At 37.0% G+C, this 17,966-nt stretch overlaps 2 protein-coding genes across 4 annotated transcripts in view; one reads left to right on the top strand and one right to left on the bottom strand.

Annotated features, from left to right (window-relative positions):
- LOC111321676 (cartilage oligomeric matrix protein) overlaps positions 1-2,996 on the top strand; it is a 23,531-nt gene extending 20,535 nt beyond the window's left edge. For 2 of the 3 annotated variants that reach the window (XM_022924625.2, XM_088755888.1), the window contains exons 21-25: positions 176-372; positions 842-916; positions 1,701-1,801; positions 1,914-2,056; positions 2,255-2,996. In XM_022924625.2, the coding sequence (XP_022780360.2) occupies positions 176-372; positions 842-916; positions 1,701-1,801; positions 1,914-2,056; positions 2,255-2,268 (530 nt within the window). In that variant the 3' untranslated portion in view covers positions 2,269-2,996. Of the gene's footprint in view, positions 1-175; positions 373-830; positions 917-1,700; positions 1,802-1,913; positions 2,057-2,254 lie in introns of those variants that run through there. The other variant, XR_015999632.1, reaches the window with a different exon arrangement.
- A 716-nt stretch (positions 2,997-3,712) lies between these two features.
- Positions 3,713-17,398, bottom strand: LOC111321760 (calcium/calmodulin-dependent protein kinase type IV). The gene is made up of 12 exons (XM_088755891.1): positions 17,345-17,398; positions 16,705-16,872; positions 16,434-16,512; positions 12,888-12,953; positions 12,344-12,426; positions 10,391-10,463; positions 9,551-9,589; positions 9,178-9,307; positions 8,504-8,579; positions 6,061-6,181; positions 5,712-5,792; positions 3,713-4,429 (listed from the first exon to the last, which is right to left on the bottom strand). Exons 2-12 carry the CDS (start codon positions 16,782-16,784, stop codon positions 4,298-4,300), a joined length of 960 nt encoding a protein of 319 aa, XP_088612017.1. The 5' UTR covers positions 16,785-16,872; positions 17,345-17,398; the 3' UTR covers positions 3,713-4,297.
- Between the last annotated feature and the right edge of the window lie 568 nt (positions 17,399-17,966).

Below are 17,966 nucleotides of genomic sequence, written 5' to 3'. Positions count from 1 at the left end.
GCCAATTTCAATAGCAGTGTCACCGAGGATTTGGAAAGCCCTCTCGGATATGATTGGGGAAATAAAAACTAAAATCTTAGACTTCTTTCTCTGGAGGACAGCCTCTGTTCTAATAGCCTGTTCAAAGGAGAAGAGTATAAAATGTGTTGACAAAAATGGATCATTTCTTCTTCAGGAAAGCAAATATTCCGTGATGTGGAATACAGTGGAACGTTCTTTGTGAACACGGAATCTGACGACGACATCATAGGCATTGTCTTTGGATACCAAAGTCCGAAATTATTCTTTGTGGCCTCATGGAAACAGAAGAGACAAGTCTACTGGGACACCAAACCGATCAGAGCGAGGGCAGAGTCAGCTGTCAACATCAAGGTGAGTGACTATGGTGTTCCTGTGGTTGTCCTAGATTCAAAATAGGGTCAAGAGAGAATGATGCGCAGATAGAGAGGCTCGTGGTAAAGGCCCTGCATTAGATTCCAGACTTCTAAAAAGCCCACTGCATTTTCCCATGGGACGTTCAAGATAATTTCAGCGAAACAATGGCCTTTTTCACCAGAAACAAGGCGCAAACAATACAGTTTCCATGGTGTTGAAGTGATGAACTAAAGTAAAATACAAAAAGCAAACTAAAATAACCCGCAAAAAAGAGGTATTGGTTGTACTATATTACACTTAACCGAAAAAAATATATATTCTAAAATTCGAAAGTTTTTTTTTCCATTTGGGACTTAATTAAAGGCCACCTTAAGTTATCTGAGCATTGCCATTAGTGAAATTCTGAATTCTTATATCTAAGTTTTTGTTTTCTAAAGTTTGATTTTCTTTTTGAGCTTGTTTTTAGAAAATTAACTCAATAAGTGGTCCATCGATCATGCTTCGGAATGTTCTTTGGCACACGGGAAACGTCACGCATGAGGTTAGTTTTAAGCACTGCTTTATTTTAAGGTCACGCACGGGATTGTTTAAAGCTCAAGCGTAATTTTGTTTGTATTTCTGGCACAATAATCTTAGTCGCTAAATGAATCTGATAGAGATTTGCAAGCTTATTAGCGGCTGTCAAACTTTTACTCATTTTCTGTTTAGAACTTCCAGAGCTATTTTACGGTGGGTAATATATTGAAGGTTGTCAAAGAGCTTTTCTTTTCTGTAAATGTGTTGTTCTTATTATCATTATTATTATTATTTTTTTAATTTATTTTTTATCGTTACAGTCGCTATCATTATCATCACCATTATGATAAACAACTTTCCACCAAAGTGAAGATGATCTGCGGTGGATATTAGCAGAATTCGCGGCTCTGTAAATATCTACCACTTTCACAGACACCGAGATGAATAACTGTTTTAGTACATACAACACAGAAACAAAACAAAGTTTATTTCTGTCAATGTACCAAAAGCTGGTCGGAAATTAGTTGGTTGTTGCGCGATTTTGTCTCTGCGGCTGCTCGATAATCACTTCCAAACCAGCCAATCAGCACGCAGGAAAAGCTCTATCACTTGTTTGGTATATACTTATTATCATCATTACGATTATCATTAGCATTAGTTCTATTATTTTAATGCACTTAAATGTTTAGATCACCATTAAATACCAAACGTGCTCCCCCAGTCGCTAATAAAGCGACACTTGGTGTCACTCTTCCCGAAAAATTTCCCCCAAGATAAAATTGTAGTCTCATAGTCTTTTCTTTTCGCAGGCAACTCTTCTATGGAAAGATCGACAGAACGGTCACGGCTGGCGTGATAAGACAGCTTATCGATGGCAACTGGTTTATCTACCATCGAAAAGTACCATGAGGTAAAAGCCACTGGCCCTTCTTACGTTGATCTCCGGTTTCCCAGAACAAATAAGCGTTCTTATCTTAAGAAACTAAATTTTTAATTTTCTTTTTCACTTATTTGCAACTCAGGCTGAAAATTTGGAAAAAGTACAACAAATTAATGATAGATAGCGGTGTAATAAAAGATCCTGATATTCGTGGAGGAAAACTCGGCGTGATGTGCTTTTCACAAGAGAAAATCATCTGGTCAGCGATATCTACACGTTGTCTAGGTAAGTGAAATCGGAAACTACCGTATAAGGGAAATATGATTAAAATAAGGTTGCTGAGTCATAAATATTTTCCTTTGTTTGTCTTTTTTTTTTTTTCTTGTCTTGTTGTTTGGTCTGCTGAAATGTTTCCTTATCAGTGCACCCGTTTTCATACCATTTTTCTACATTTTTCCACTATATTGTCTTTTTTTCTTACAGATCCGCTTGATTAAAAGAAATCTTACCTGCTGGGATCAATAAAACCTCTGGGAATAAAATCCTCGGAGAGGACTTCATTGTACAAATATATTTTGACAGAGTTAAATTTATTGTTATGAAGAAAGTAGCTGTTGCCGTGGACCTGTTGCAATAATTCATCAAGTGTCAACTATGATGCGTCATTGGACGAGGCCATGGCAAGGCAATATTGATCACATGGGAACTTTGCCCTCAAGTTCTAGCATTCAACTGGTGTTCACGCGATAGTTCACACGCTCATAGGCAGTGGAGCTCTGGGTTAAAAATTCGCGCGAGTAACGAGAGAGGCCTCGTTTCAGGGTTAGAAATTCACCCGAGTAGCGAGGAAGAAAGCCTCGTTAGTATGAAGCCACTATATCAATTCGAATGATAAGTGTTCTGGTACAGTTGGCTTATAACCGTCTTAAAATATTGAGTTAGGCTCGATTAAGCCACAGAACAATTATTAGGTATTACAACGACTAGTTGTTTTTTTTCCTTTTTTTTTTTTTTTAGCAAACTAGAATAATCCATCACGTAATGGTAGAGTAGGAAAATGTACCTCTTCCACACATGGATGTGTATATAAAAGCAACAGAGAAAGTTAGACAGTTTTAGCTCCTGCTTCGCCTCGAGCATGTTTATGAAGTGCTATTTCCGGAAAGAGATATATCTTGAGAATTCTTGGACGGAGTAAATTAAACATTTAAACCGCTCATTCTTTCCCCTGACTCCCCCCTCTCTTTTCAACAATGCTTCTTGATCTTCGCTGGCCCCTGAGTGGTGAATACAGGCAAGATTAATTTTCTTTCGAGGTTTCTTTTTTTTCCTTTTGTCCTTTTGTCCTTTTGTTCAAGATGGAGGTCTCATCAACTGGCTTCTACCAGGGTTGAAGAGCTTCGAAACCGAAATACAGTTTTGGCCATATCCTTTCTAGTTTTCTTCGTTCGGAAGCTGAAGATATGATGGTCGGTCTCTCACCCCAATCCCTGGCCTAATCTAAACCCCAGTCTTCTGAACTACGCGCTGCGCTGGAGAGCATCCACGTCTTCCCGCGTTGGAGTAGGGATAAGCTACCTTCCCAACCTCTTGAGTGGATATGTGTTCAACGACAGGCCAAGTCGGCCATAAAATGAGTCGAGTTACGGCGCTTTATCTACACACGTTTGTCCCAGGGATGCTAACCCCCTCTTCCCTCCTAACTCCGCGTCTTGCCAGGTTTTCCTGACTGATAGCTAGTACCTATTCTCCTGTGTGGGGAGGTGAGCTTTGAGAGAAAAGGGTCTTGCTACACAGCGACCGCACCAGGGCTTGAACAAAGACCTAATGATAAGGAGTCTGGCGCCAGGCCTCCTTGTCACCCCGGCACACGCCATGTGACAAAACGAAGAAGGAAGAACACTGTGGTGTGCACGACACGTACGAAGCTTGAAATGTAAATAGGATAATCTTTCAGCAACCAATTTAATGTTAGTTAATCTGTAGGTACGTTTTCTTAAAGAATCAAATTAAGTTTGTTTGATTTCACTCTAAGAGCCCTCAAATTGTAACTTACTGTCATGAAGGACCCAAGATTTATGTATCTTCACGTGTTTCGGACAAAGAACGTCACAGAAACCACGTAGGAGATTCAAATAGACTCTGACTAAGGAAAGTAATTAAATGGAAAACTTTTGTACTTTGAGAGAGGCTTTCTAGCCTGTAGGTAATTTCGCCGGCAATCCTTGTCTATTAGGTAATGTTATATTAATATTTTTAACAGTTCATATCAGATTTGGAGTTACATTACAAAACAGCAAACAAAAAATCAGTCGCGATAAAAAAATAAAACAAAAAAAAATATACAAAACACCGGAAGACGTAAAGTCAGAAACAGGAACGCGTGCATATGCTTTCACAAACTGAAAAGTTCCTGAACAACTTCGGTCGCACAACTGTTCGTCGTAGCTCGTAGAGCATTAAGTAAAGATATATGTTTCACGACCGTGAAGTCCCATGCACCGTTGTCTAAAAAAAAAAAACTTATTACTTTGATTTAAATGCACTAGTTAATGCCATTATACCGATCATCCCTCCTTTTAGTTTTCGTCTGGCATTAAATTCGTTCAATTTGTCGAAGAACTTCTGGTCCATTTTGTCCCGTTTAGCAGCCTTGCCCTATGAAGGACAAAATCAAAGTTAAAGAGATTAATCCAGTGGCGGATCCAGGGGGAGGGTCCGGGGGGTCTAGGCCCCCCCTATCAGACCTGACGCTTACAACTTCGAGACTGAAATTCTTACTCCGCAGGATCGTATATCACTTTTTAACTGGCTGATTTTTTAAATTAATGAATCCAAGTAAAAGGTAAGCGACCAAGGAATTATAACGTGCAACCGCGACTGGTGGGAGGGGGTGTGGGGGGGGGGGGGTGTGGGGGAGAAGTAATTTGCCTCAAAAGAGTCCAACAGTCCTTTCTGAACCAAAGTTTGGATTCCCCGATGAAAAATTCCTGGATCCGCCTCTGCAATCCAAGTAAACCATAATGTTGCATCTATCAGTTTTAAAAGAAAAGTGCACAGCCTTCCACAGCCACTCAAATGAAGCTCGACTGGCACAATTTTTAAAAAAAGTTTCATTGACAGATTGATTGACATGGCCTTAACTTATGCAACTAAGTACAACGTGCTCAATACGAGTTTTTGAACAAGACAGGTATCGAACAACGAAAGCTGAGCCAGGGTTCAGTGACAAGTGAAACTTTGAAGCATCGCAGATCTCAAAATAAAGAAAAAAGGTTTGACAGTAACCATGCAAAAGTCAAGCTTTGCACAATCACTTGTAAAACTCGCTTGATCCGGATCCTGTGATGTAGGTGGCTTGGGCACGAAGTAGGCATTTATAGATTATTCTAGTAAAAGTGGCATATTATGCTAGTAGCATTGCTTTTTGTTTGGCCAAATTATGCTAACATTATGCTCTTTTTTCCAAATTATGCCACCGTTTTTTTAAATTATGCTCTTTGAAAAAATGCAAATAAGTCCAAAAGATATATTTTTTAACTAGAAGCCGTTCGTCTACAGGAAAGAAACGCAACAAATCCACAATGAATTTCAAATAAACATGTGGTTCAGGTTAGACCCAGGCTTAGTGCTTCACAGTAAACTACAAATGCTACTAGTTTAACTAAAACTTTAAATATCGATTAAGGTCACCAAGTGCTTGGGACTAAAGACAAAAAATTATCAAATAATGGCATCAAAAATGATCTGATAATTATCAAAATGCGCAAATTATGCTAGCATTGCTACTTGGCAGAATTTATGCCAGTTTGCTCGAATTATGCCAAAAATTATGCTAGCATAATCTATAAATGCCTAGCACGAAGTACCAAACTATCCCCATTCTCCACCCTACCTATATCCACGGCTACGTCGTTCTAAACAACTAGTAAAGGCTCACCTGTACCCAAGGATGCTTTAAGCATTCCTCTGCTGTCAACCTCTTACTAGGGTCCAAAACTATCAACTTACGGACAAGGTCCTAATGAGAGACAATGGTAACTAAGTAATGGTTTGAACTCTTGCAAAGAAACTCTACTAAGGGATTCTTTGCCTGTTTAAAAATTGGATGGGTAGATGCTGTGAATAATTTTCCACCTTTTTTTTTTCCACAGACAGTTAACTGCAGTAATTAACAACTTTCAGGAAGACATACCAGAGCTATTAACTTCAGAACGATCCCATTTTATTTTTTAATCACGCTTAAATGTATGTTAAAAAATATTTCAAAACCATCACAAGAAACCAACCTTTGCATTTTCGGAAACATCATCCCACCATGGAGTAACAAATTCATAATCACACTTTAAGATCCTTTGAAACATGGCTTGATCACCCCGTTCATCATAAAATGGCTCAAAACCACACAACCTGGATGAAAAATAAACAAATATAGTTCAAATCTAAGCATTCACATCCTAACTTCAGCATTTATATTCTCCATACTGTTGTTTACACATTTCCTTTGGAAATGACACAGAGAATTTATTAATAAGAGATCAAGAGCTTTTCAATTTGACAATCATTTCCCTAATTCTTGCAAGCTGTGATACCTTAATTCCTTCATTCCACTAATTTATTCGTGTTTTTCTCGTTGCCACGTTGCCACCAATAACGTAGCTCTATTTTCTGCCTTTAAAAGCACACACAACCCACAATTCCTCTATTCGCTCCGACGAAGGGCTAACGCTCGAAACGTCAGCTTTTGTAATCGTTACGGTGGCCAATTTACCATTTCAACTTTGTTGATATATTCAAATTATTACCTTAATAAGAAAATAGGGTTTAAAGTGCACCTAACCCCTACATTTTTTTCGTTTAAAAAAATCTTCATGCTTTGGTGAGTATCTCTTCGAAAAAATTTTTTGATTTGGTCAAATCCCTAAATTTTTGTGCCCCGTTGAAGTACGGAAAATCGCATTAAAATCATCGCCATTTTGACTCACGACCGTGTTTCAAGGATCAAGAGTCTGGCAACTAATGTGACGTCACTTCGAGAACCCAACAATCTGTATTTCGCGCCATTTTGCACAGTTCACTGGTTATGTTTGGAAGGTTAGATCGATATTGGTCGCAGATATATGCCGCAGAATGAATCTAGTGCTAGAAGGGCTTTCGCAGGTCGACGACTGGCTGAGAATTCCTTGAGCGTCTTCTCAAAGTGACGTCACAAGTGTACTCTGCCCAGATCCCCATTTACGCGGTCGTGGTCCATTCGGATCTCGACTTCAACAGGGCATAAAAAAATGAGGATTTAGCCAAATCCAACAATTTTTTCGAAGAAATACTCACCAAAGCAGGAAGATTTTTTTAAGTGAAAAAAGAATTTAGGGGTCAGGTGCACTTTAAGAATCCAAAATCAAATAACTTTAATGATACCTTCCTCAAATGGTAAGTATTTTAATTCATAGAATCACTGAGATAATAGAGATGTTCCCATGGAACATGATAAATATTTTAATTCATAGAATCACTGAGATAATAGAGATGTTCCCATTGCCTGAAAATTCATTATTTATTGCACCAATAAACCCACATCCATCTTCTAAAAGCAACCTGCCACACTCTCTATGGGTCAATCATAACCAACTAAATACACTACTTGGGATGTTGGTAGAACACTAGGACAGTTTGCCAACCACAAATGACTCATAAGTGTAATTTACAAACTCCAACATCTCACTTGGGTTACATATGTGGGCAAACTTAAAGAATGTGCTGCCTAAATACAGCCTAAATAACTCTCCTACCCAGACCCTCAGCAGCCAAGCAGTAATAGCATAGATGAAAGACAGGTACATAATAAAGCTAACATTCAATCATGAATTACTCCTTGCATTCTACCTTTGAATTATATGCAAAAGGAGTACTGCAGTAAATGGTTTGAACCCGGGGGTAACATGTGAAGGTGTAGTCTGATCGTCCCGGTGAGTGTAGTCCTGAGAAGGACTGTTGTCGGTGGTAGTGACTGACGTTTCGACAACCTGTGCGGAAGTCATCATCAGAGTCAAGTGAATGATTGTTGTCAGTAGACGATTGTTGTCAACAATCATTCACTGACAACAACTGATTGTTGTCAGTTCTACTGACAACAATCATTCACTTGACTCTGATGATGACTTCCGCACAGGTTGTCGAAACGTCAGTCACTACCACCGACAACAGTCCTTCTCAGGACTACACTCACCCAGACGATCAGACTACACCTTCACAAAAGGAGTACTCTTATCTGCCTGTTTGGTAGGTAAAGCCTGCTTACAAGCCAGGTGGCCCATTGGTGCAGTGTTTAAATCCAGTTTCCATAGCATAAAGCGACTAAGAGTATTTCTACTCCCCCCTGGATGGGATGCTAGTCCATTGAAGGGTTACCCCCCAGCATTAAATTTGCTGTTACTCATTAACTCCTAGGTGAAGAGAGGCACTGTGAGAGTAAAGTGTCTTGTCTAAGAACACAACACAACGTCCCCTGCCAGGGCTCAAACCTGGACTGCTTGATCCGCAGTCAAGCGCACTAGCCATGAGGCTACTGCGCCTTCAATATCTGCCTGTTTAACTGTTATTTAATATATATTTTTTGTTTTTTTCTTACTGAATGGATCTACTATATGTCATCTGCTAATCGCTTTGCATCGCCCATAGCAGTTTAAAACAGAATTGCTAGTAACAATTTGAAAAAGATTGCACATCACTCACAGTATATAAGCAATAACACCAACAGCCCACATGTCAACTTTAGTATCATATGGATTGCCCTTGAGAACTTCAGGAGCTAAGGAACATTGAGACATAAACATTAATTATAATGTAAATTGCTACAAATCAACATTTGTAGGTATGGCAGATATTTGCAAGGAATACAAGACCTGATCACAACTATAAAAAAATTACATACATGCAATATATACATACAATTCTGATTGGTTACACATTATCATTGCTAGCACAGTTACATTGCATCATATCTTTACTTATCTAAACTCAAAAGATTTTCAGTGAGCACAAATTGGACAATAACTGGATTTGGTCGTTGCAGGATAATTTTTTGTAAGAATTATAGAGGCATTGATTATTGCAGCTACATGTTAGCAGATAACAAAATCCTAACATTTGTTGATTCTCAACAATAACTTAGGCTCAACTTCATCTTGAATGTGATATATTAATACACTCCATCTAGGGAGTAACTTGTATGACCAATAAAGAAATATGATTTGACCACAAAGTTGGGTGGAAGGAAAACAACGAAATTAAGTGTTGAACAATTTGAATCAGTTTGGATAAGAATATTATAATATTCTTCTTCAGGAAGCATACCTAACAATTAATAACAAAGATCAAACAGTCTCAAGATTGGCATGTTTACTAACCACAGTATCCAGGGGTTCCACACACTGTTGCTGTATTGCACTGCTCACCATAAAGCATCTTTGACAACCCAAAATCTGCAATTTTTAAGGCTGAGTCTTCCTTTTTATTAGCGTACAAGAGATTTTCTGGCTTAACACAAAAAGAAGTAAATGTAACCAATAAGCATTTGCTATAGAACAATGAAGCATATGAGAGTGTTTGGGTCTGTGAGTCTTTAAGGTAAATAACTAACAAATTTACCAGAATATAACAACATCAGTGTACATAAACAAAAAGTTGTATGCTTTTTTTTAAAGTACATTTCTCAAACAATTTACAGTAGAATACAATAGATTAATAAAAGACACATGAAGGTTTTAATCCTTTCAATACCTTAAGATCTCTGTGAATGATTTTGTGTTTATGAATATACTGAAACACAATGCACACAAAAGAAAAATCAAAATTCTTGTCTGGAATATTTATCAGGAGATGTATGTTAAAATAGATTTCATGTTGCCATGCATCTGTTCAGTAACAAATCAAAAATTTTGTAAAAATGTGGTGAAGCCTGTTTACAAGCCAGGTGGCCCATCAGGCCAACACTTAAATCCGGTTTCCGTAGCATAAAGTTACTAGGAGCATTTCTACTCCCCCCCCCCCCCCCCGGATGGAATGCTAGTCCATCACAGGGTTACCCCTAGCATTAAAATCACCGGTACAGTCAAACCTCCATTATCTGGACCTGTTGGGACTTAGCTAATCAGTCCTGATGATCGAGAGTCCAGATAATTGAAAATATGAATATTAATGAGACAATAATATAAACAAAAGAAATAAACTAAAGAGAACACACTTTAAATTCTAAAAGTCTGCTTCGATGACTCTCCGAGTGCTTGATCTTTTGAAAGTGGAGGAGGTAATGCGCTGTTTTAAATGCACTTTTCCTGAATTTAGACATAATCTCTGAATTTTTTTACCTCATAAAGTTTGGAAGATCAAAGCTCATTAATAATCATGAAAAAAATGTGACCAGAGAAAAAGTCCAGATAATCGAAAAGTCCGGATAATCGAGGTCCGGGTAATCGAGGTTTGACTGTACCTATTTTTCCGCAATAGTCACAGATTAATTTTATGCTTGAAATAGTTTCATATCAAACTGCAATTCCAGATTTCTTATGACACTCAATTTAGGAACAACTATAAAATAGTCACATACTTTAATGTACTTACAGCTAAAGCGTCGCATATCTGTCTGACTGCATCGGCTGCATCTTTTTCAGAGTAATAACCCCTTTCTACAATTCTGTAAACAAAACACAAAAGAAAATTAAAGAAGAACCATCAATGGGACAAAGAAAATGGACTGCATGTTATCACTTTGGAGTTGAGAGCAGATAGAAGCCTAAGAAAAAGGGCAGATCAAACTCTGTCCAATCATACTGTGCTGGAGATTCTTGGCAAACATGAGCTGAGCTGAGCGGCTGAGCAGCCTAACACTACCATTTCAACTTTGTCGATATATCCAAATTAGTTCATTACTCCCACCGAAGCAGCCCCAAACAGTTTCTTTCGAAACTATCAGCCTTTCAACACTTCAAGGAACACACAAAACCACTAGTTTTGCAGAATGCCTGGTGGCTAGTTGAAGCATTATGGGTATCAAAAAGAGTACTCAGGATTAGTGACAAATCACTCAGATTTGAGATTGAAATGACCAGATAGTGATAATGACAAATCACAAAAGTTGTACTGATATCTCCATTCCTTTCCCCAAACTGACAACAACTTAAATCTTGTGATGCCTGAAGCACATGCTGAGCTGTGTTTTATCACTAACAGTGAGATTCCCGGCCATAGCCTTCAACTGCAATGCACTAGCGGGCATCACCTCCCTCCTGAAGAGAGGGGGGGGGAGTTATGGGGACATGCTCCCTTAGAAAATTGTGAAAAAGGGAGGTAGCTAAGATATACATTCTTTTATTGTGAGCAAGAATTTTTACTGATGAAAAATGTTCAGATCAATTACAAAGGGAATTCACTATGAAAATAATATAGAGAATAAATAATATGTAATAAGAAGTCTGCGTTTCGATTTTCCATGTTACAGTGCTCGATACATAAAAGTAGTCGAGTGCAATATATGTTGAGTTGGGAAAATACAAAGACTACACTTTCATCCCTTCAAGCCTGTTTCATGGTTACTCACTCATCATCCGCCTCCCGGTTAGCTCAATTGGTTAGAGCGCTGGACTGTTGTGCGGGAGGTCGGGGTCGATGGTTCGAGCCCCGGCCAGACCAACACTCAAGGTCTTAAAATAACTGAGGAGAATGCGCTACCTTTCTATAATGTCAAGAAATGGATAGACATTCTAGTATTCTCGGATAAGGACGAATAAACCATAGGTCCCGTCTCCTGTATCTATTAATTAGTTAATTTAGTTAGGCAGGGGACGTTAAAGAACCCACTCACGAGATTACTGTGACGTGGTCTGGCCTGTTTACTGGGAATTGGGGGGAGGGGGCATCTTCAAATAATAAGTTTCCTTGGATTGTTTGTAAACTGCTGATGCAGTCCAGCCAAAGTCCCTCAAAAGTGTTGTGATGTGCATTTGATCATATCCACATGTTAATTTGTGCAATATAAATATTGAATTATTATTAATTATTATTATATCAGGGGATGTTTTGTTTGAGTGATGGTAATCACAAAACAGGCTTATAAGGATGAAAGCATAGTCTTTGTATTTTCCTAACTCAAAAGAATATACATTATATAATATATATATATAATTATATAACATGCATAATTATATATATATATATATATATATATATATAAATAAATGTGGGTAGAGTCTACCTTGGCATTAAGTGCTCAATGCTGTAGTAGCACTGCTAAGCTAATTAAGTATACCTTTAGAGGACACATTGATTCTCTGTAACTCTGAGTTTTGTGCCTAAGCACTCATCAGAAATATATATATATATATATAATAGAAATTCAACTAAATCAGCAGTTGGCTATCTCAAAATCAACAGTTTAGATCAGAAACCTTAAATGCGTGAGAAATGTGATTATCATAATAGTTTCAGTGCAATAAATTTGAATTTGTTTGCGATTAACAGACGTCCCAAAATCAATGCATGAGGCTGGAGAGCTCTGGCTTAACTGACAACACTCACCTTTCAAACAGTTCACCTCCTTCAACAAACTCAAGGACCATGTAAATATGTGATGGCGTTTCAAAGATCTCGTGTAACTGAATCTAAAAATAAAAAAATGTTACTCCACTTTATTTAAAATCACCAAAATATTTACAAACGTTTGATAAAAACCCTAAAAATCAAAAAACACATTAAAATGTCCATCAGAAGCTAAGAAAAACACACCTCGTCTATGTTTACTTCTCGAGCTTTTCGATAATAATAAAGATGATAATAATGATAATAAAAATGATTATAGTGATAACGATGATAACAGTAATTTTAAGTCTCTTGACAAAGGAAATGCAAAGTCTTCAAAAGTTCAATGCAAAAGAATAAGAAAAATTTACTATAAAAATAATAAAAATAATCTATAACTGATGAGTTTAATTATAATAAATCATAATTATAGTAGTAGAATTGTAAATGACCTCTTAAATACTCATAATCTTGTTGAACCTATACAACCAATAAATGTATTTCTTACCAATATTTAATTAGTGCAAGAGTAAAATATACTTACAATATTGCAGTGCTGTTTCATGTGTAAGAGGATGTCAATTTCAGTAGCAATTATTTTTTGATCAACCTAATAAAATTGAAAAAAATAAAATCAGGATTCCCAACTTCACATTCTTACAAAGTCACTACCTGAAAACCTTAAAACATAGCATGGTTGCCCAGAGTAACATTTCGGTTGTCAGATAAGAAAATACCCTTCTGGAAAATTTATATAACTTACTTAACCACTTATCATGTAGCAATTGTCTTTGAAGTAAATAATCGGATCCGCTCTCTGGCTTACATTCATTTTTTGAGAATTTGCACGCAATATCTCAGGGCATAGTGCTATGGTAGCCCAGGTGAATTAAAGAGGCAAACTTTTACCAAAGGTAAATAGCAAAACATGAGTAATATTTCATGTTTATCTCACCTTGCCTTCAGACCATCAAACCAAGTTCTGAAGACAATTTCAGCATATATTTCTAATTGACCACTGCGTGAGCACAGGTCACCATTAGTAACTTACAATGCATGCTATAAATTTGGTTGCCAAATTTCTTTCATTGCTATGGTGACCAAAACAGTCGCAGTAATAAATTAAACAAAAACATACAATTATATGCAGCAAAGAGGTGTAGCTGGTATCAGAATGGTTCACAAAGTACTTGAGTCTTTGCCTTGTGGTTACTTTTATAACGACAGAAAATTCTCATTGTGCAAACTTTGAAACTTATGAAACACCCTTAATTTCCTGTTCCTTCATATCCTAATTAAAAACGTTTGACAAGATGGACATGTGACTGTCTAGCAATCTAAACATGGTCCTTGAAAATGACTCTATGCAATAAACATTAAAAGTCATTAAATTAAAATGAAATGTTGTATTTGCAATGAAACAAAACAAAAACAAACAAAGTGATTTTGAAGATTAAAGGACATTTATCAATTAACGGTATAAATAATTATCTATAAATATCCATTCCAATTATCCACAAAAACATGATTAATTGAGATAACTGCCAACATCCTGTAATAAATATGACATGAAAACCATCTGTGGTTTAGGTAGTATTTACATGAACCCCTAATCCCATAAAAACAGACATATTTAAAACAGAGATATCTAATAATGTTCTGTAATTAATATGTCTGGGTACAAAGTTCTGCCAAAGGTTTCATGCTTTGTATCAACAAAAGCTTCTCAAAATGAAAAGAAAAGATGAAATGCTGTCATTATTTGTACAGCTACAATCATGCACAGACCACCTGTAAGAAGCTGAAACAGAGCCACCAAATAAGTCTAAGCAATGTAAGAAATTGTAGTTGCCTGACTCAGAACTACAGGAGTGATTCACACCCAACAAACAGTGGGTTAAGCTTCTGACTCTTGGATTTTTTCCAACTACTGCATTCATAGCCAAGTTTTTTTTAATTAAACTTCTCAGAAAAGCATTCAAAAAATTAAAATAAAATATTTTTACAACCAAAAACTAGTTTTTAGCCTAGCACATTTCTTTCCAAAGGAGAAAAACAAAGTCATCTACAATGATGAGAACCACAGAGAGACCTTAATTCTGGCCTTTGGTTGCTGAATAACATGAATGGCACAAATTGATCTATGGATATTGAAACCTTACTACCTATTTTAATTACTTATTTTTCCTATGCTAGAGGTCTCTCTTCAGTTAGATAACATCTCTAGTTACCTGTTGGTTATCTGGCAGTTTTGGTGTTCACATACACATCAAACATGTCCACATACACATCAAACATGTCCAATGTCCGCAACCACTGCCTCTACGCAATTCAGGTTAACTAAGTTTAGTTCCCTTTTTGAAAAACTTTCCACTCAAATCTCAGCACTCAACATAAGCTTCGAAAGCCTTGGATTTCAAATTCACCAACTACCTCATCATTACTTCACCCTGCTAGTCTCTGGAGAGATGTTCAGGAGGTTTCTCCTAGCTTGCAACGTTAACACTTTTTCACACAAAAAGGTGATGTAAAGAAAGAAAAATATCAACTGATGGATGCTGTTTAATTTTCCACCAGATTCTTAATGTTAAAACTATGAAAGAAGTATGACAGGCAGTGCAAATAATTAATAGTTAGATCTGAGGAATGAAAGAGTTAAAATGTTGATTTAACAAAAAAATTCGATTTTTTTATAGGAAAGAGAACGAGTTCAGTAAGAAATTAATAATTAATAATTTAGTTTTACTTACGAGTAAATATACTTCGAATTCCCACTATTGTCCATCATGAGTTCAAGCAGTTTGCAAAGAAAGCTAAACAAATATATCTCCTTTTCATGCCATGAACAATAGCTTGGAAATTAAACCTTTGCAGTGCATAATACTAAGGCACAGTAGATGTAAATAAAGGTTGAGCATAAATATTCACGAATTATTCATCTCGTTTTTGTCAAATTCTTGAACAGACAGGATTACTCAAACCCTTACTTGGTTAACCAGGAGTTTTCAATAGAGCTCACCATTAAAGTGTTGATTTCTCACTTGTAAAAAAGAAAAAAGAGATCACATTCTATGTTAAGAATTCAATAAGTCCCTTTGATCAACCACCATGCATTTCTATAATATTGGCCTCGTCAAAAGGGATCATGTACAAAATCTGTATTGCTCCAGCTAATTTTGTTTATCTGTGACATTGCTTCACCTCCGAAAATATTTAGTCTGGCACGGCTAAAGAAGTAAATCTCGTAGATCTGGTATTTTAATTAAACTGTATGAATCGAGGACTTCTTCAAGAAGAACGGTGACAAGAAAAATTACAAATTCCCTCCGTAAACTCCTTTGATCGCATACGGTGTTGATGACGTGAGAACGATCATTAAAATATTTCAACAAGTGCCGGCGTTTGAACTATTCAAGAAGCAAATGTACTTAAGATTGTTAATGCATTCAATTGGTGAATAATAACGAGCTTAAATACAGCAATGAGTGTAGCAACTTCAGAGTCGCTCCTAGGATGATGTTTACAACTAAACCACACGCATGTATGAAACGATGGGCGTTCTTTTTCTACGGCGCTTTCATTTTTAAGACCAAAGATCAATCGATTTTATTTTTTCCACCACAACTAATCAGTATATACTTGTCTCAACGTGTTTAGTCTAGCATTTTCTCCTTAGCGTCGATATCGGAAAAAAGATACAGTGTATAATTTATACATTAAAAGTTACTAAATAAATGGAAATTTACTGTTATGTTTCGCAAAAAAAGGGCAAAATTTATACCTTTAAAACGAATCTAGATACACTTTGCAGAAATCTAAGGAGCTTAAAAGGCTTACTTAAGCACCTGTAGGATACTTTCTGTGACGAAAGTGTGCAACTTTATAAATAAAGAACCACAATGACATGGCAACTAACTCGCCCTAACTACCGCGTTCCCCGCTGTTGAACCCTTTGACAGACAAATTTGCAAATGCAGCTTTACATACACAAACTCAGCGAGATGCCGAACCCTACCGAAAAAAAATTCATCGGTGTACAGTCCTTCAGCTGTGCAAAATAAAAAAAACTAAAACTTTAGGATTCACTTACTGTTCTGGTTATTATCTTAATAGCGTACTCATTGTTGGTTCCCTTGTGCCGGCCTTTCTTTACCACAGACGAGGCTCCTCTGAAATTCAAAACAAAACAAAAATGAGCTTTTGTAGACCTGATCGATCGACGAGAGCACACATGCCGAATGTTGCTATAGTTTCTTACAATGGACGAACACATGCGCCAAGGACCCTGTCAAAGCGAATTACTGCAAAAGCGAAGGCAATAGTTCAACGAAACAAAACACCGCACAAGCGATTCGACGAACCTTCCAAGTTCTCCGTCTTCGATGGTATAATAGTCATTAATGTCTCCCTTTCTGGAGTTTTTGAACAAGGTCTTCGCCATGTCTGAGTGCCTGTTGGGCTCTAGCGGTGCGGATCCCAGCCACGGATAAAGCTCGCCTACTGTCTATCGACTTTCACTGAAGGGCGAACTATTTGGAATAAATTAACGATTAACCAACATCTTCAGCTGCCACAAATTGATGAAAAGATTTAATGACGTCACAGATCTTTCCGGGGGGTTCGCTATGATCTGTTCCTGGAACATTAATTCGCAGCAGCGATAAATCTAATTATGCTATCTATTTCTCATTTTTGATATTGTTCGAGTTTCATATTTCTCCAGATGCTAATGGCCTCTTTGTCGCTCTTAATTGTCGATTCAATTTTGGCCTTTTTTCGTCTTTGCAATTTTTTAAATTCATTTCTCTGCAATTTTATTTTTTAGAGAAACAACATTTTATCGGTATGGACGTTGAAAGTTTTGCCCACGACGAATTTTTGTGTTTTGGTTGGTTTCTTAAAAGTAATTAACGGGAGTGCGAAAATATTTATTCAAACATCGGGTTACAAAAGTTAATAATGTAATGGAAACACAACAAAGAAGGAAATGAGCAGCTAAACCTGTTTGAGTCCTTCCACCCTCTGTGTTAGCTCCACATGCATTCTTCGCGAAAGCTGAGAAAAGGAAAAACAACATCAAACATGTCCAAATATGCGGACGAAATTTATTGAACTAGATCGCTTCCAAACCTTCTCTATTTATCCAAAGAGATCATTTGCATTTCATGCAGACCTATCTGTCGCCATTATGCATATTAATTGCTAGATATGGATTAAAAAACTGCGCTCAATATTTTTCCGGAAGCGTAGCCCTTCCTGGTTGTGTAGTCATTGATTGTATTCTTTTTTGCCGGAAATTTGTCAGCACATCCAGGGTTGGCTTGTCCCGATTTTCGGTTTTAGCAACCTCGAGCAAATTAGCCTTTTCTGAGCACATATTAAGCGCGAAAAAATTCACGATTTCATTAAAAAAAAATCCTTTAAATTATGCAAATTTCTTAAGTAGTTAGCCGTGACCTTACACATGGACACAAATGAACCATGTGTTTTGTTCCGTTAGACTTAAAAGTATCCTTAAATTTCGCCCATATTTGCGAGCAACTCTTTGAAGCTTCGTGTAAGATCACTTTTACTCGACTTTGGATCAAAAATTTCTCTCACTCCTGTTGTGGAGTGTTCGTGG

The sequence above is a fragment of the Stylophora pistillata genome, chromosome 4, assembly GCF_964205215.1.
Source record: "Stylophora pistillata chromosome 4, jaStyPist1.2, whole genome shotgun sequence".
Taxonomy (NCBI): Eukaryota; Metazoa; Cnidaria; class Anthozoa; order Scleractinia; family Pocilloporidae; genus Stylophora; species Stylophora pistillata.
This window is presented reverse-complemented; position numbering and strand designations above follow the sequence as displayed.

Excerpts from the sequence above, each read along its gene's own strand:
- LOC111321760 (XM_088755891.1), bottom strand. The coding sequence starts at position 16,784 with ATGGCGAAGACCTTGTTCAAAAACTCCAGAAAGGGAGACATTAATGAC. Across the intron at positions 16,513-16,704 it reads GAAGACGGAGAACTTGGAAG|AGGAGCCTCGTCTGTGGTAA; the intron begins GTTCGTCGAATC and ends TTTGAATTTCAG. Across the intron at positions 6,182-8,503 it reads GGTGTTATTGCTTATATACT|GTTGTGTGGTTTTGAGCCAT; the intron begins GTGAGTGATGTG and ends TTTTTCATCCAG.